This window comes from Hypomesus nipponensis, chromosome 7, assembly GCF_054491055.1.
Source record: "Hypomesus nipponensis isolate SF chromosome 7, ASM5449105v1, whole genome shotgun sequence".
Taxonomy (NCBI): Eukaryota; Metazoa; Chordata; class Actinopteri; order Osmeriformes; family Osmeridae; genus Hypomesus; species Hypomesus nipponensis.
The window spans coordinates 9,579,144-9,593,747 of record NC_140367.1 but is presented as its reverse complement, the minus strand read 5'-3'; the positions used below and the strand labels follow the sequence as shown (position 1 = coordinate 9,593,747).

Below are 14,604 nucleotides of genomic sequence, written 5' to 3'. Positions count from 1 at the left end.
AAGGTGCACCATGGGAAATGAGTCTATGCTCGCCTCGATCTTCTATGGGGATCAGTCCGGCATCAGAAGGATTGGACTGACACTAGTGAAGTCCCCGGGTATCACCTATCACAACCTGTTTCTCCCACAGAAGACACCAAAAGCCTGCCCTAATTGTATCATTAATATCATTGTCGTCTGAGGGCCAATTATTCTCTCTCTGCATCACCTGTCCTAACCTTGAATTAGGGTGGGCTTGGATCTCTGAGCAGTCCCACTTGATGACAGTGGTTGATTTCTCTAGCTGCCTGTGATAAAACTTGTATGATTCCCATAGTCGGTGCGCAGACTTGCATGGTCGGGTGGCTCCACAGGACACGTATTTTGGCCCACTGAAGAGAGATGTTGATTATCCTGACCCCTTTGTAGAGGAGGTAATCTTCTCCCTATAATGTCACCTGAATATGGAATCAGCTAGTCAGGCGCATTGATATTACCCCCGATTTCTCCCCAAGTCCAGATCTGGTGATGTTTGATTATTTTGCCCTTTATAGGCCCCTTCAGCCCAGGCCAAATGGCTTTTAAGCACGCTTTGTCAAATCAGTGCATGAGGCCAGCGTCTCCCTCCCCTGAACAATTTTCGAGACAAATCAATGTGTTCAACGCTGATAAGACACCCCTAATCAATAACGGCCTGCAGCGTTCCATCACAGATGACCGGCGTGGACATATTCGGTGGTCATCAATCTCACACATTAACATTTCCTTTTATTTCCCCGTATTTTCTCATTAGGCTTTTGCCATCGCTCCATTGGAGGAGGGGAGACAACGAGGTGGCTGAGGAATGGATGTGCCCAAATGAGAGGTTCATCAAAAGTATCGTCAAAGCTTTTATACATGAATTACTGATTACACGTACTCACGTTGGTGACGTGAGCCCATTGCATTATAACATGCAATGGGCTGAAAAGACACATTTCTCATGTGCACCGGGAATTTGGCAATAGGAATAATTTTCATTTAAACATGGGAGAAGATGAAAAATGGGTACAATTTCTCACTTTGCTTGTGATCCCTCTCGTTACATTTCAAACACCCACCTTTTAACTTCACATATAGTAGTCTGTCTCTTAAATCAATACTTTCCTTGCATCCTTTTTTTCTCCACTCATTTGACCAACTTAGAAATTATTCCCCATAAACAGTATGAGGATCAATCACAAAGTGATATATTTCCTCAGCCAAGCCATGCGAGCCAGAACACACACCAGCTCGCTGCTTGGTAATTTATAAAATCACATACAATGTGTTGCTTTTGAGACAAGTTATGGACCCACAAATGGCATGACAAATTTGAATCCCGTCTGATAATGGATAGTCGAGGCATTACTGACACCACCCATGGTCGTTCATTTCTCCCTCATCATACACTCCGTTGCTGGCCCACATGCCCGGCAGTGTGTCGTTTTTCACATCGGCTCCAGGCAACAACAACAACAACAACAAAAAAGGGTAAGGGGGGGAAAAAAAAACATTGATGAATAAAACAACAGAAAACCAATCAATCTGAGCGAGCCGATTTGTCAGTTGTGAGCGACTGGCGTTCCGGCCTTTTGACAAATTCGGCCCTCGCTTGGGTGTGTTGGTGTAGCCCTACCTTCCAGCCGCTCAATGTGCACTGCTCAGCAACATGAGCAGACTAGCCAATTCACTTCAACTCAGCTCACTTTACTAACCAGTGAGTCTCCTCTGAAGCATAGTTTGCTGTTCCTCACATACCGTATGGGTCCTGGCTTTTAACTCCCTGACACCCCTGATGCTCTTTTGATCAGGTGCCATTCTTTAACCAAAGTTATGCAACTTGTTAGCATGACCCTGAAATCTGACTGAACCTTGCCCATAGGTGATCACTTGAGTTAGAGGGATGATCTCTGTATCTCCTTCTCTTCCTCCACTGTGCATTTCCCTCCCTCCCTCCCTCTCACACACACACACACACACACACACACACCCTTTCTCCTTCGCTCTCTGGAAGGACCGACGGGTGAATCAATCTGGGTTCGGCCTCCATTCCTCCATCGTCTTATCAGGAAGAGCGGATGCCTCCCGATGGTCTAGATTTGAGATGATCTACATGCCTTTATGTAAGTGGAGCTAATCCATCACAGCCTAGCAAGGTGAGGAGCAGTCAGAGCCCTGGCTCCTCATCACTCTAACTCCCACCTCTCCTTCGCACTATGCCTGACACTAAAAGGAGAAAGCACTCTTTCTCCACCATAGTGGCTCCAACCTGTAACTAATGTCTGGCCACTTCATCAAATCCACTTAAGCTATGGCTCATGCCAGGGAATCAGTTAGAGAAAATCTTGCTTGTCATCGAACCACCATAACCAGCATAGATAATGAACATGTGCTCTTGACACTAAAGCTTTTATTCGATTATTTAGAACAGGTCATTCATTCAGTCAAGTTGCAGAGAATCCATGTACAAAGGGATTACTCTTCTGCGGCGGGGGGAAAAAATCCTAACTAGCATAAATTCACCCAGCACTGGTTCTTATTCCCAGCCCATCCAATCTGTCCTAACTCTACCTCTCATCCCCTCCTAAGGTTTCCACTCAACCTGCTCAGTCCCTCCGACGCCTTGTATCCCATTCCACAATTCATTCACTTGGTTTATCCTCTGTTCCAGTCAAGGTCAGGGCCTGTGATATCTTAATTAAGGAAGAAAAGGAAGGAGAAGAAAGTTTTCCATCTTCAAATGAAGCCTCGAATTTGGGAGCTGTTCAATCACATCATTTAAACTCACTTAACCCCTAATTAATCCCCGACACCGCTCTGTTCACAAGGCCTCTCGCTAATGAAATTAGACCAAAGGAAGCCCAGTAACATATTCCACTGCTGTCCCGGGAACAGGTGGGAGCACTGAAAATCATTCACACCATGAATATTCAGTCAGAACACAGCAGATCTGGTTCACGATAAGGGGTACAAAAGCCTTGGGGGATGTTAGCTGAAATATAGGAGCAGGGTAAAGTGGAGCGTGAAAAAAAGTGGGATGTATGCACCATAACAAAAGTCATTATTTCCATTAAAGAAGTCCCTAAACAGAACACATACAGATCAACCATCACTGATTTGGGACTATTTTTTATCAGCCTTTGGCAAGATCTGTATCTGTCCAAACGCATTTTTGTACATATATTACTGAAATCAAACTAAATTGAATTGGGTATCATTGAATACTGTTTTATGTTGATAATATACGATTCTTTAAACAACCCTGCATCCATATATCTCTCTAGTCATTCGCTTTTTTATTAGTCATCAAGGACTTACTCATTCACATTTGATTGTATGACAACTGACATACTGAAGCTACACTGGTTCACGTGCAGCATGCCAAGGCACAGAACATTAAGTGATATATTACAATAAAACTACACGTAGGCATGTATTCAACCCACTGTCCTTCCTTCACGTAATTTGGTCACATTCCTATAAAACAAAATCATGATCAAGATCAAGTCCTGCAGTAGCAATTCTGAAGCCTCAGTTCAGGTGTGTGTGTAACATTGTCATCTGAACAGTGAAAGCTGGGTTGAGGAGTTGAGGTTGATGTTGTCATGTTGTCCCAGACGGTTTCAAGCCATGGGCAACTCGTGGTAGGCTGCATAACGTCCAGTCACGTAGTGGTACACCTGACGGAGGAGAGAGAGACCAGACGGCAAATAAGGGATGATAATGATGTACTTATCGAAATCTTACCAACGGCACAGCTAATGCTAAAAAGCTAAGGAAATCAAGTCAAGGAAAGTGGAAAGTGCGGTACTAAACTTTAACAACCGTAACTGACGTTCACCTCAAACAACCACTTCCTTCCATGCCTTCCACTTTTCCCTCCATCTACCCATTCGCGCCTGTGCTTTTAGTCATCATTGGCTACATTATGAGGCTCGTGCTAAAAGGTCCTCCATGTGTTCTCTCTGCTAAAGGGTTTATGTTCGTAAATGCGTGCCCGAAAAAATAAAATATAAAGAGCCCGTGTGTGATGTGAACAGGTGTCTGCGTCCCTGTGTATTTGTGTGCCTGCACATCTCAGCTTGTAGCTCTGTGTGTGTGTCCGTGTGTGTGTGTCTATGTGCATGCAGTCGTGAGCAGTCCCTACCTGCCTCTCGATGTCTGCCAGCAGGCTGCTGGCCCCCAGGCGGAAGAGGTGCGGGCTGAGCCACTCGTCCCCCAGCTCCTCCTTCATCAGGGTGAGCCACACCAGGGACTCCTGCGCCGTGCGGATCCCCCCCGCTGGCTTGAAGCCCACCTAGGGGCGTCAGGATGGACACTTTGGTTTTCTTTACAAATAATGTCTTAGAAAAGGATATTTCCTTTAATGTCATTAATATATAATTATTTCATTTCACTGCTACAAAATAAATATGCTGACAAATACATCGCCTTGATAGTCCTGACATTTGAGATTTACACAGGGTAAAACTCCATATGAGGGCTCATGAGAACTTATTTAAAGACCAGGCTCTGTCTAAGTCTTCCAGCTGCGCTGTACTTTTCAAAGGAAATTGCAGGGATATGTTCCCTCCCATTTCCAGCTGACCTCTGAGGGGAAATGTAATTCTTTAAACAGCTCTTCACATATAGCTGCTATTTGGGCTGCAACTAACAATTATTTTAGTAATCGATTAATCTGTCGATTATTTTTTTGATTATTCTGGTCCTTTTTTTTTTTTAAGCATTAATTTCCAACCCTTTATTCAAAAACAGAGTGCAAATTCACAGTGCAAAAAATCTTCAGAATGTGCACAAACAGGCAAACAATTTTGAAAAAGTTAGATTTGCAAGGATTAAGCTATTTTCAAAGATTAGTGATTTTTTATCATTTTATTTGAAACTTAATTGAAAAAGTAAAGGCTGTGGAAGTATACCAGACATTGTTAAGATACTCTGGTGTTTGTTTGAAGTTTTATATTCATAAATATATTGTAAAAGTCTACAATTTTCCAAATGATATGGGTAGTTTTCGCTCGGTCCCTAATGCGACGCTGCAAAGTCTTCCGAATGTGAGACGAATTTCAAATATGAAACTAACTTCAATTAACACACCTTTTTGACGTATTTAGTGTGAAATGCACCCACACCTTATGACTTAAGTCGTACTGATTTCTCCACCATGTGTTTTATAACAACATTACTAAACAACGTCTCTCCGATGGCCTTTCCTCTACCTCCGCTTGTACTCCGCGCTCAACTAAACTTTTTTTGATACTCAAACATCTCCGCGACTTATTGAGTGGCGTAATAATCGCAAGACACAACAAATCGATAATGAAATTTGTTGCCAACGCTTTTAATAATCGATTTTAATTGATTTAATCGATTGGTTGTTGCAGCCCTAGACTGCTCTTCAGTCCACTGAATGGTGTCAACCCAAGGCCAGATGAACAGTATGAATCAGACCATCGTTTTCCTCGACTTTACCTTATGGCCTGTGCGCAGGAAGTAGTCACGGATGGCCCTAACCATCACTATGGCAACGGGGTACGTAGCATTGACGGACTCCTTCCCAGTGGAGGTCTTGATGAAGTCTGATCCTGTTGGTTGTAAAGAAACATGGGGTCTGTTGTGTTACTTTCAATAACATGGGGGTTTTACTGCCTTTATTAAAGCACCGTGTGAGTTGTGCTCTCTCATACCACTCTATGGCCAGAAGGCCTATCAACCTCTCAGGTGGAATTCTAGGCAACGCAAGACAGCAGATATTGGGAGAAGGCTCAGAGCAGGGGGAGTCTTGATTTCAGATAGGCGAACATTTGGATGACAGGTAAAAAGGTTGTACAGTAGAGATACAGTAGATAACAGTAGAGATACAGTAGATAACTGTAGAGATACAGAAGATAACAGTAGAGATACAGTAGATCACAGTAGAGATACAGAAGATAACAGTAGAGATACAGTAGATCACAGTAGAGATACAGAAGATAACAGTAGAGATACAGTAGATAACTGTTGAGATACAGAAGATAACAGTAGAGATACAGTAGATCACAGTAGAGATACAGAAGATAACAGTAGAGATACAGAAGATATCAGTAGAGATACAGAAGATAACAGTAGAGATACAGTAGAGTGTGTTTTAGGGTGTTGAGGACGAGCCCCTCCAGGAGAGACAGAACTACGGTGGCCTGGAGTGCCCAGACGAGGCCATATGCTGCACGTGGCAGCTCACAGAGGGTGTGTGACCGTTCATCAACAAAAAGCTTCATTTTTCCCTTTCCCCTCCCTTCAGAAGCAATTATGTTTTATCAGCTTTCTTGATAAAAATAGAAGACAGAATGACGCTTTTAATAGATGAACCACAAATTGTGGCCTGGTAAAAAATCGTCCCCTTCTGCCTCCCTGGTGCATAATGACTGTTCATTACCGATGAGAACAAGATGAACATTTTCCAGTTCATTAAAGACATGTTCTATGTATTTTTCCAGTCAGGTTTTTTTGCTCTCTCTCTCTCTCTACTTTCTCTTTCCCACTCTCCCTCAAACTGGCATAATCCTTAAGATTCGTTATGGGGAGTGTTAATTACTAGATAATGGATAACGGTTATTAAACGCGGGTGGCGGTAATGAAGCTCTATTCATTTGCGCGGGCAGGGGGATACTGCAGGAGGGAGAGCGGAGTAAAATAGCCGGCATCGGAGATTAATAGGTGAAATTATCATTCAATTTCAGGAATCTCATACGCAATTCATAGGAACAAGGGGAGATTAAGGAGCCAGTGTGGCGACAAAAGCAATGCATTTTAATAATGATCTCTATCGGGACCGCTGACAATTTGGAAGCGTAATCGGCTTATTCTGTGATGGCTAGTTAAGCGTACAGTCTGTACGCGTCTGTGTGTGTGTGTGTGTGTGTGTGTGTGTGTGTGTAAGAGAGCGAGGAGAGAGTTGAATCAAGCTACATTACCAAAAGGAAAGAGGAAAAAACATAATCAAGAGCCCCACCCTCTGGACATCACCACACACTGCACTCTGGACATCACCACACACTGCACTCTGGACATCACCACACACTGCACTCTGGACATCACCACACACTGCACTCTGGACATCACCACACACTGCACTCTGGACATCACCACACACTGCACTCTGGACATCACCACACACTGCACTCTGGACATCACCACACACTGCACTCTGGACATGACCACACACTGCACTCTGGACATGACCACACACTGCACTCTGGACATCACCACACACTGCACTCTGGACATCACCACACACTGCACTCTGGACATCACCACACACTGCACTCTGGACATGACCACACACTGCACTCTGGACATGACCACACACTGCACTCTGGACATGACCACACACTGCACTCTGGACATGACCACACACTGCACTCTGGACATCACCACACACTGCATGTATTGTTGGGAAAAACGTGTTGATGGCTAGTCATCCACATACAGGTTCAGTTTGCTAAGATCTAAAAACTGAAACATATCTTTAAAAAATAAATATATATGTATATATATATATATCATAATAGTAAACTAATATGGTTGCACACAGTGGAAAAACCTCAACCAGACTCCAACAGTGTCCGACTCACCAGCCATCATGGCCACCAGGCTGGCTTTGTAGACGTTGGTGTAGGTGCCCAGCTCTCCGATAGCCAGGATGCTCTTCATGTGAGCTTCCCCACAGGCTGCCCTGAACTGACGAATCTCATCGTACACAGCTTAGCAGAGAGGAAACACACACACACACACACACACACACATACAAACGTGAGTCTCGCAAACAAAGAGGCCATCGACGTGGTATGACATCAATGTTGTTCCTGTTTCCCCAAAGAGCCACATACAAAATGTCACCGGTGGAAAAAAGAATGAAAGCAAACATGGAGGTGTTTCCCAGGGAGTATTCACTTGTCAGAGCTCCTGTATCGAAAGACACGCCCCCTATCTGTCTTCCTGCCAGTGGAAGATGACATACCTTGCCACTGTCCTGTGAGAGCCAGGGTCCTGTTGATCACAATGTCAATCTCCATGGCGCCGTCCTCCACCGCCATGCGCACCTCCTCCAGGCGGGTCTTTAGAGGCGTTTGGCCAGCTGGGAAACCAGTAGCAACTTGGAGAAAAGGATAGTAGGTAGAGGAAGGTTTGAGTAGATTAGTATGTCTTTTGTTGAATAGGGAAATTTGATTCAAAAACCAGGGTACACCAGTAGAGCTTAATAAGGATACATTTGGATATGCTGAGACACTCCTTTAAATATACACTGGGCACATTTATAAAATACAAAAATCATAGAACATGTCTTTAGTGAACTGGAATTCAAAAAATAGCAACAGCTCTCCCAGTTCTTGTCTGAACTTCCATGCTTTCCTCCAGTTTGAGTTTGGTTGACAGTCGTTTTACAAAAAAAGCTAAGCAGGAAGACCCGCCTCCTCGAAGGCGACTGTCTGTAATGGGATTTGCACTTACCTGTCTGTGTTTCTAAACAGCCCTCACAACAAGTTTATAGGGGGAAAAACCTTAATCTTTTTAACTGAAAGTATTGTACCTTTGAAGTTTCATGATGTAACATTTTCAAACTGAGTTAACTTTGGTTTGTAACAACATTATTGTATCAGTCCTGTACCTGAGGCAACAGGTAGGCTTGAATTGGCAGCTTTCAGTGATTTGACAGCGTCTGCCACGCGGGATGGGTATACACACACTGCAGCAGTAGTCACACCTGTAGAGGAACCGGAATTACATTTCCATTTTTGTTACAGTAGAACAGTTCCAAGTGTCAAAGGAGTATAGCTCGTAAAGAAAAATAAAAGGCAATACCGCCCTCTAGTGGCTGAATAAGGTTTTGAAGTTCAACAAATGGGGACAACACTGCTGTATATCAGGCCAAAGTGTGCGACGGTTACTTTATTCCAAGACAGGATCGTGAATGGCCACACAAATTCTTAACCCGGTCTCCACTGAGAAGAGGACAGACCTTTGTCGTGCATGTCCAGGCTCCTCAGCAGGTCCTGACGGACCGGCTGAGTTGCTTTCAAGCACAGCCGGTGGACGTTGGACGGCGTGTCATCGCCGGCGAGGGTCGTTAGATCAATGCACGTCACTGCCCTTAGCAACCACGCAGCCTAAGGTAGACACAGGGTGATGTTTCACAACCAATTATAGTGGAAGTATTGGGGGGGGGGGGGGGGGGGATCCTAGGTGAAAATGTTGACCATGAAAACTGTTTGCCAGTACCTGCCATTGTTTTTTGGACAGCTTATGTCCTTGGATCTGCTGGGCTCTCTTCAGAACAGCCTGGGTATTCACACGCACCTTGGAGACCCACTCAAGGTCTGCCAGGAAAAGAGAGGGATAGAAATAAGTTAGAGTGACAGCGCTTCCTAAGGGGCCACTTCCTGGGGAATGATCTTCTACTGTCGGTTCAGTTTGTGACGAGTTTCTCACTACTGAACCTACTGCAGTAACTGTCAGTAGGATTTCGGTAGTTGTCACATGACACTGTCAGGGCAGTCATGTGCATCAAATTAACCAGAGTGCAAGAAGGTTGGTTAGGGTGCTTTATCTATTAAGTGTTTCGACTATACGTGCATCTAAGACTTAAAATATGGCCCAGTGTTGCATCTAAGCTCAGCAAGTTATTTGGCTAAACATTAACAAGGTGTCAGACGACAGACACAGTATCCAAAGTGACAGTGTACTTCGATTGCACACGTGAATGTGCTATGGTTTATTCACATCCATGCATTCTTGTTACAAAAAAACATGCTATAAATAATACTCATAGCTGTTATACCAATAAAAACTAAAAAGGGGAATAACTTAACATCGATTATGCTACATAGCAAGTTACATTCGCTACTGACTCTTCACAACTAGCTTGCTAGCAGCCTCTCTAGATATCCACGTGCTAATTAGGTAATATGGTCTACATTATCCTGGTCTAGGGGGACGAACAAGCCTATCTTACCGAGGTCCATTCCCGGATTTCTTGCAGACATAGTGGACAATGTTACTTGTAAATGTAGACGAAATGTAAGTGCCAAGCTGGTGCCCTGGTACTGGCTTGCTTTGCGTACAGTTAGGGTTAGGGGACTTCTTCCCGACTGTACTGTCACTTCCGCTCCACTGTCACCGCCCCTCTCGACTGACCAATCACAAGTAAGCTCTGAGAGTGGCATCATCAAGCTATGATTTATGTTTGAAATGTAAAATAAATTTAAAAAAAGAAAATAAAAGATATGTTTTATGTACCCTATTGATATGTACATTTATGAACCACCTGTTCCATTTTGAAAAGTATAACATAAACCACATTAATTCCAAAAGGATTATTCTTTTTTAAAGAGCTTCCAACACAACTTCCCCTGCCCAAATAACAGACTATACAAGTTTAGACACATCATATCTTTGAAGCACGTTGTGCCAGACCACCCAGAAGCAGTACTGGTCAAATAAACTTCGGATAAAAGGTTTAACCTGAAGATGTATTAAAGGATAAATGCTTTTTATTGCCAAAACAGAAATGTGTTTTGAATCACAATGCCAACCCAGTTCTGGAATAAGCAGTAATTTAGTGAAAAGGGTCTACAAAGTAGGAGACAGAAGACAAGAAATATCCGTTTTTATTTATCATGTTATTTATTTTAATGTACATTGCACTATACATAGTTTGGCAGCATCTAATCCCTTTGAAACCATTGGTCAAGTCGGATTTCCTCCTTACTATTAAGGTTGTGTTGGGTTGGATGAGCTGTCTCTCTGCTGTCGAGCATGTGAGATTTGACCCCTGGGAAGTTTTACGTGCTTTAGTAATTGTTGCATTCCAGAGCTATGCAGGGGCACATGCGAACTGTGGCTTGTGAATTGGCTTCTCTGCCAAAACCATTCCACCACCATCTCTGTTTCCATGGAGCTCCTTCACAATATTATGCAGACGTTTGGGAGGCCTTGTAGTGTTTTATAGTCTATGTGAAAGTCTATATAAAACAAGGGTTGCTGAACGTCGCTCTACCTTTACAGTACTTTTCCCTTCGCTGTTGAGGGTTCTGTGGTGTTAAAGGAGAGCAGGAGGGTGTGTGGTCTCAAACGTTGATAGGCTTTATATTTGAACACGTCTGAGACTATTGTTTGAAACACAAATCATATATAGCTGCAAGCACCAATGGTGTATTCCTCCTCAAATTGCAAAATATTGTAAAATTGACATGCTCGAGGGTTAGACTTAACTGCTTACAAAGGAATCGTAATAGCACATTTCAACCAGCAAAAATTTTACTCACTGCATAAACCAGGATTTGAACCACAAGCACCTAGTTTACAAATGCTACATTTTAACAAACTGAGCCACAGGCATTGTCATGTTTAGATAGATTGTTTGCGTGAGTCCATTGAATGATCAATATGAATGGGATGTTATACAGTGTCCAATGCAGTCCCCCAATATTGATTAAAATACAACTTTTACACACATAGTGCATGATATGTTCAGTGTTCACTGTATACAAAATAAGCAGTTTCTTCTATGGCAAGCATTGTCAGATTTGGCCCGAGTTCAAACAACTGCAATTCAGTCATCTTTTGGTGTATCAAGGTGCATCGTCTCTTAATTCTTTCTAGAGCTGTAATTTCAAATGAATTGGCCAGTGTCCAGAAGGCTGACATTTTGTCCAGATATAATATAAATGAATGTCAACTGTAAAGACAGAAGGCATTTCTTGCAGGTATAATTTCAAATAAGTGTCCAAAATTGCCAAATATTGTCAAATGTACACAGTAGACGGTTAGACTTGTTCTGCCAACAAAGGAATCGTAAAATCTTTGAATGCATCAGGATTTGAACAACTGCAAATTGAGCCTTAGGAACCAATGACCATCATGTTTCGAAGGTTCGTTTGCATGATTACACTGAGTGACCGGTGTATTGTAATACGCAGTCCTTTCAACAGTCCACTAGATGCCAGTATAATACCGATTTTAAAATTCATTGAGTTATGCGCACTTTTCTAGACAAGGATTTTCCCCACAAATTATCTATTTACTGTGCATATTTTGAACGTTGAACAAAGAACCCTACGTGTAGAGTATATATCAAATATTGGTTGCTTTAACCTGATTTGCAAATAAGCAGAATAAAGTGCTTGCTAGATAATTTGCCCTCAATTGGTAGGCTAGTCGTATAAATTGGGAAATTGCTTATTTAGCGGCAAGCTGACCTTTTATTATTATTATTAGTATTATTTATATAGGCACAGGTCAACCCATCGGCTTAAGATTTACATCGAGTACTTCATTAAGACAACCTGATTCGACGAGTCCGACTACCGAAATGGCGCCCACCATACTGAATTGCAATTGTTTATAGGCCGTGCAGGCTAAATCGCCTAATAATTTGATGGAGCGAAATCAAAATGCCTCCTTACAAGTTCTCGACTCGAATGACATAGCCTACTGCAGATTACACGTGTTGCTTTCTCAATTATAATATCCATCCCATGTGGTGTACATGTCGGCTATATACACTATGACCTTGTTCGAAATTCTGTATAATCTTGCATTGAAGTATTTTGTTGTCTACAAAATCTCTGCATTTGTCTTGCTTCATTGTTTGGTCATGGGATACCTTTGATAGGATAGCAGCATCCTGCTTTAGGTTTCACTCTCATTTGATGCAGTGGGCCTCATTACAACATAACAATTTCACATTCCTTTTCAGATCTGTTGCCTGCATGAAAATTGAAGCCTCAAAATTGGACATTCTCAGAGTTGTACTCTTCTCACAAACTAAAAGTGAATATTTTGATATAAGTTATATACAGTACCAGTCAAAAGTTTGGACGCATTTTGTGACACAAAGTGTGTCCGCACTTTTGACTGGTACTGCATACATATAGATTAATATGATGAATAGATAAAATGCATGGGACTCATCTCAATGTGAGACAAGTTACAGAGGCATCTGTAAATAGCCAACAAGCCCGTCTATGATTCCAAAAGAAATGTGAATGGTGTGCAAGTTAGTCCACTTAAGGGTGGTTTTATGCACCAACTGGAGAGGGAGGTTCCTGCCTATGTGGTTCCGTCTACCCACTAAGTCTGTACTTCATTAAAATGAGGTCATTTACAAAGCCAAGGAGGAGGGGGGAGGGGAGGGCATAGGAGAAGGGAAGTAAGGGGCAAACTGAAACCAAAATGAGTCACAGAGCCGGAGACGAGTGAGGGGGAAATCTTTCCTCGATGACTGTGTTCCCCTGGCCTGGATCTTACCGCAGCACGCGGAGCTTATCCTGGTGACAGCACTTTGAGTCACATAGCAACCATCCGGCCCAACCCTTGGAAGGGACAGCCAGCCAGCCACCCGGCCAGCCAGCCAGCGCTCTGTGCATGACTCAGTGCCCCACTGTTACAATATAAACATTCAAAAGAGATTCAAAGCTAACCATGTGTTACGCGCACCCGCCCTCTGTACACTTGCACATATGCGTGCAGTGTACGCACCCACACTCGTACACATTCTCTTATGTTTAGTTGGGGACGGGGGGGTTCATTCACTTTTTCAGTCTCACAACATGTCGTCTACAGACAGACACTCTGTCATTATGTGCTAACGCACATACAAACACACCTCCCTGCCCACACTCACCCAGTCCAGGCTTTTGCTGTGGGGTTTGAGTCAGAGTAGGAACTGGAGATGTTGCCATCCGCCCACTCTCTGGTACGTAGGAGGAGGATAGCTGGCTGGAAAGAGTCTCTCATGTCACCTGACTCATACTTGTAAACTGGTAATTTAGAAGAATTACCGGGGATCAAGTTATTGGGATTGGGGTGGAGTTGAGACAGAGAGACACCTTATTTACCTGGCGGTCTTCTGCAGGACTGTATGTGCCATGGTTGTTTATTTGATGTTTTTTAAAGAAATATTGCTCTAATATACCTCATTGTACTACCTTGACATATATGAATATGACTTTAGGGGGTGTACATAACACGTGAAGATTTGTTTTGAGTGTTATGTATCAAAACATAGTGTTTTGAAAATGGTAGAGCTATTTAGTTAATTCCACTTTCACAATGCGTCTGCATTGGAATGGGTATGACTCCATTCATTATAAAGCTCCAATCTGTGTCAGGTGACGTGTCAGACTTCCCTTTCCACCATAAAGGAAGGATGCAGGCTGGAGGTGTGGGAGTGAAGCAGAGCGACTGATGACAGGAAGTTGAAAAGGAAGCAGTGAAATATTCTCTTTACATCAGGATAGATCTGATCATGATCCATACTTTAAATTCACGGGCATTGAACCATGCGCGTGAACGCGCGTCTGCATGCTCCTATAACACGCATGTGCGTGTGTGTGTGTGCGTTGCTAGTGTTTCTATGGCTGTGTGATTGTGATAAGCGTGATAAGCCAGTCAGAAGACAGAAGGGTAACCTTAACCTCATCCTGACAGAGTGGGGGGGGGGGGGGGGGGGGACACGACAATGCGGATGAGCTCTGGGCTTCCTCCAGGCCAGACACCCAGACGTCCCAATCCAAACACATGTCTACAGGAAGTGAACAGCCCCAGTGTGGCCTCAGCAGACCAAGA

At 43.2% G+C, this 14,604-nt stretch overlaps 1 protein-coding gene across 1 annotated transcript; it reads right to left on the bottom strand.

Moving 5' to 3' along the window:
- Positions 1 to 3,273: 3,273 nt before the first annotated feature.
- Positions 3,274 to 10,146, bottom strand: dera (deoxyribose-phosphate aldolase (putative)). Its single transcript, XM_084701939.1, has 9 exons — positions 9,989 to 10,146; positions 9,256 to 9,353; positions 8,996 to 9,143; positions 8,645 to 8,740; positions 7,997 to 8,131; positions 7,611 to 7,739; positions 5,470 to 5,582; positions 4,148 to 4,297; positions 3,274 to 3,680 (listed from the first exon to the last, which is right to left on the bottom strand). The coding sequence occupies exons 1-9, from the start codon at positions 10,017 to 10,019 to the stop codon at positions 3,624 to 3,626; spliced, it is 957 nt and encodes a 318-aa protein (XP_084558065.1). The 5' UTR covers positions 10,020 to 10,146; the 3' UTR covers positions 3,274 to 3,623.
- Positions 10,147 to 14,604: the final 4,458 nt, after the last annotated feature.

What these genes read in the sequence shown, in the direction of transcription:
- dera (XM_084701939.1), bottom strand. Translation starts at nt 10,019, where the DNA reads ATGTCTGCAAGAAATCCGGGAATGGACCTCG. An exon ending in TCCTGCGCACAGGCCATAAG is followed by an intron (nt 4,298 to 5,469) that starts GTAAAGTCGAGG and finishes TGACGCCCCTAG; the next exon opens with GTGGGCTTCAAGCCAGCGGG. An exon ending in TGGCAGACATCGAGAGGCAG is followed by an intron (nt 3,681 to 4,147) that starts GTAGGGACTGCT and finishes CTCCTCCGTCAG; the next exon opens with GTGTACCACTACGTGACTGG.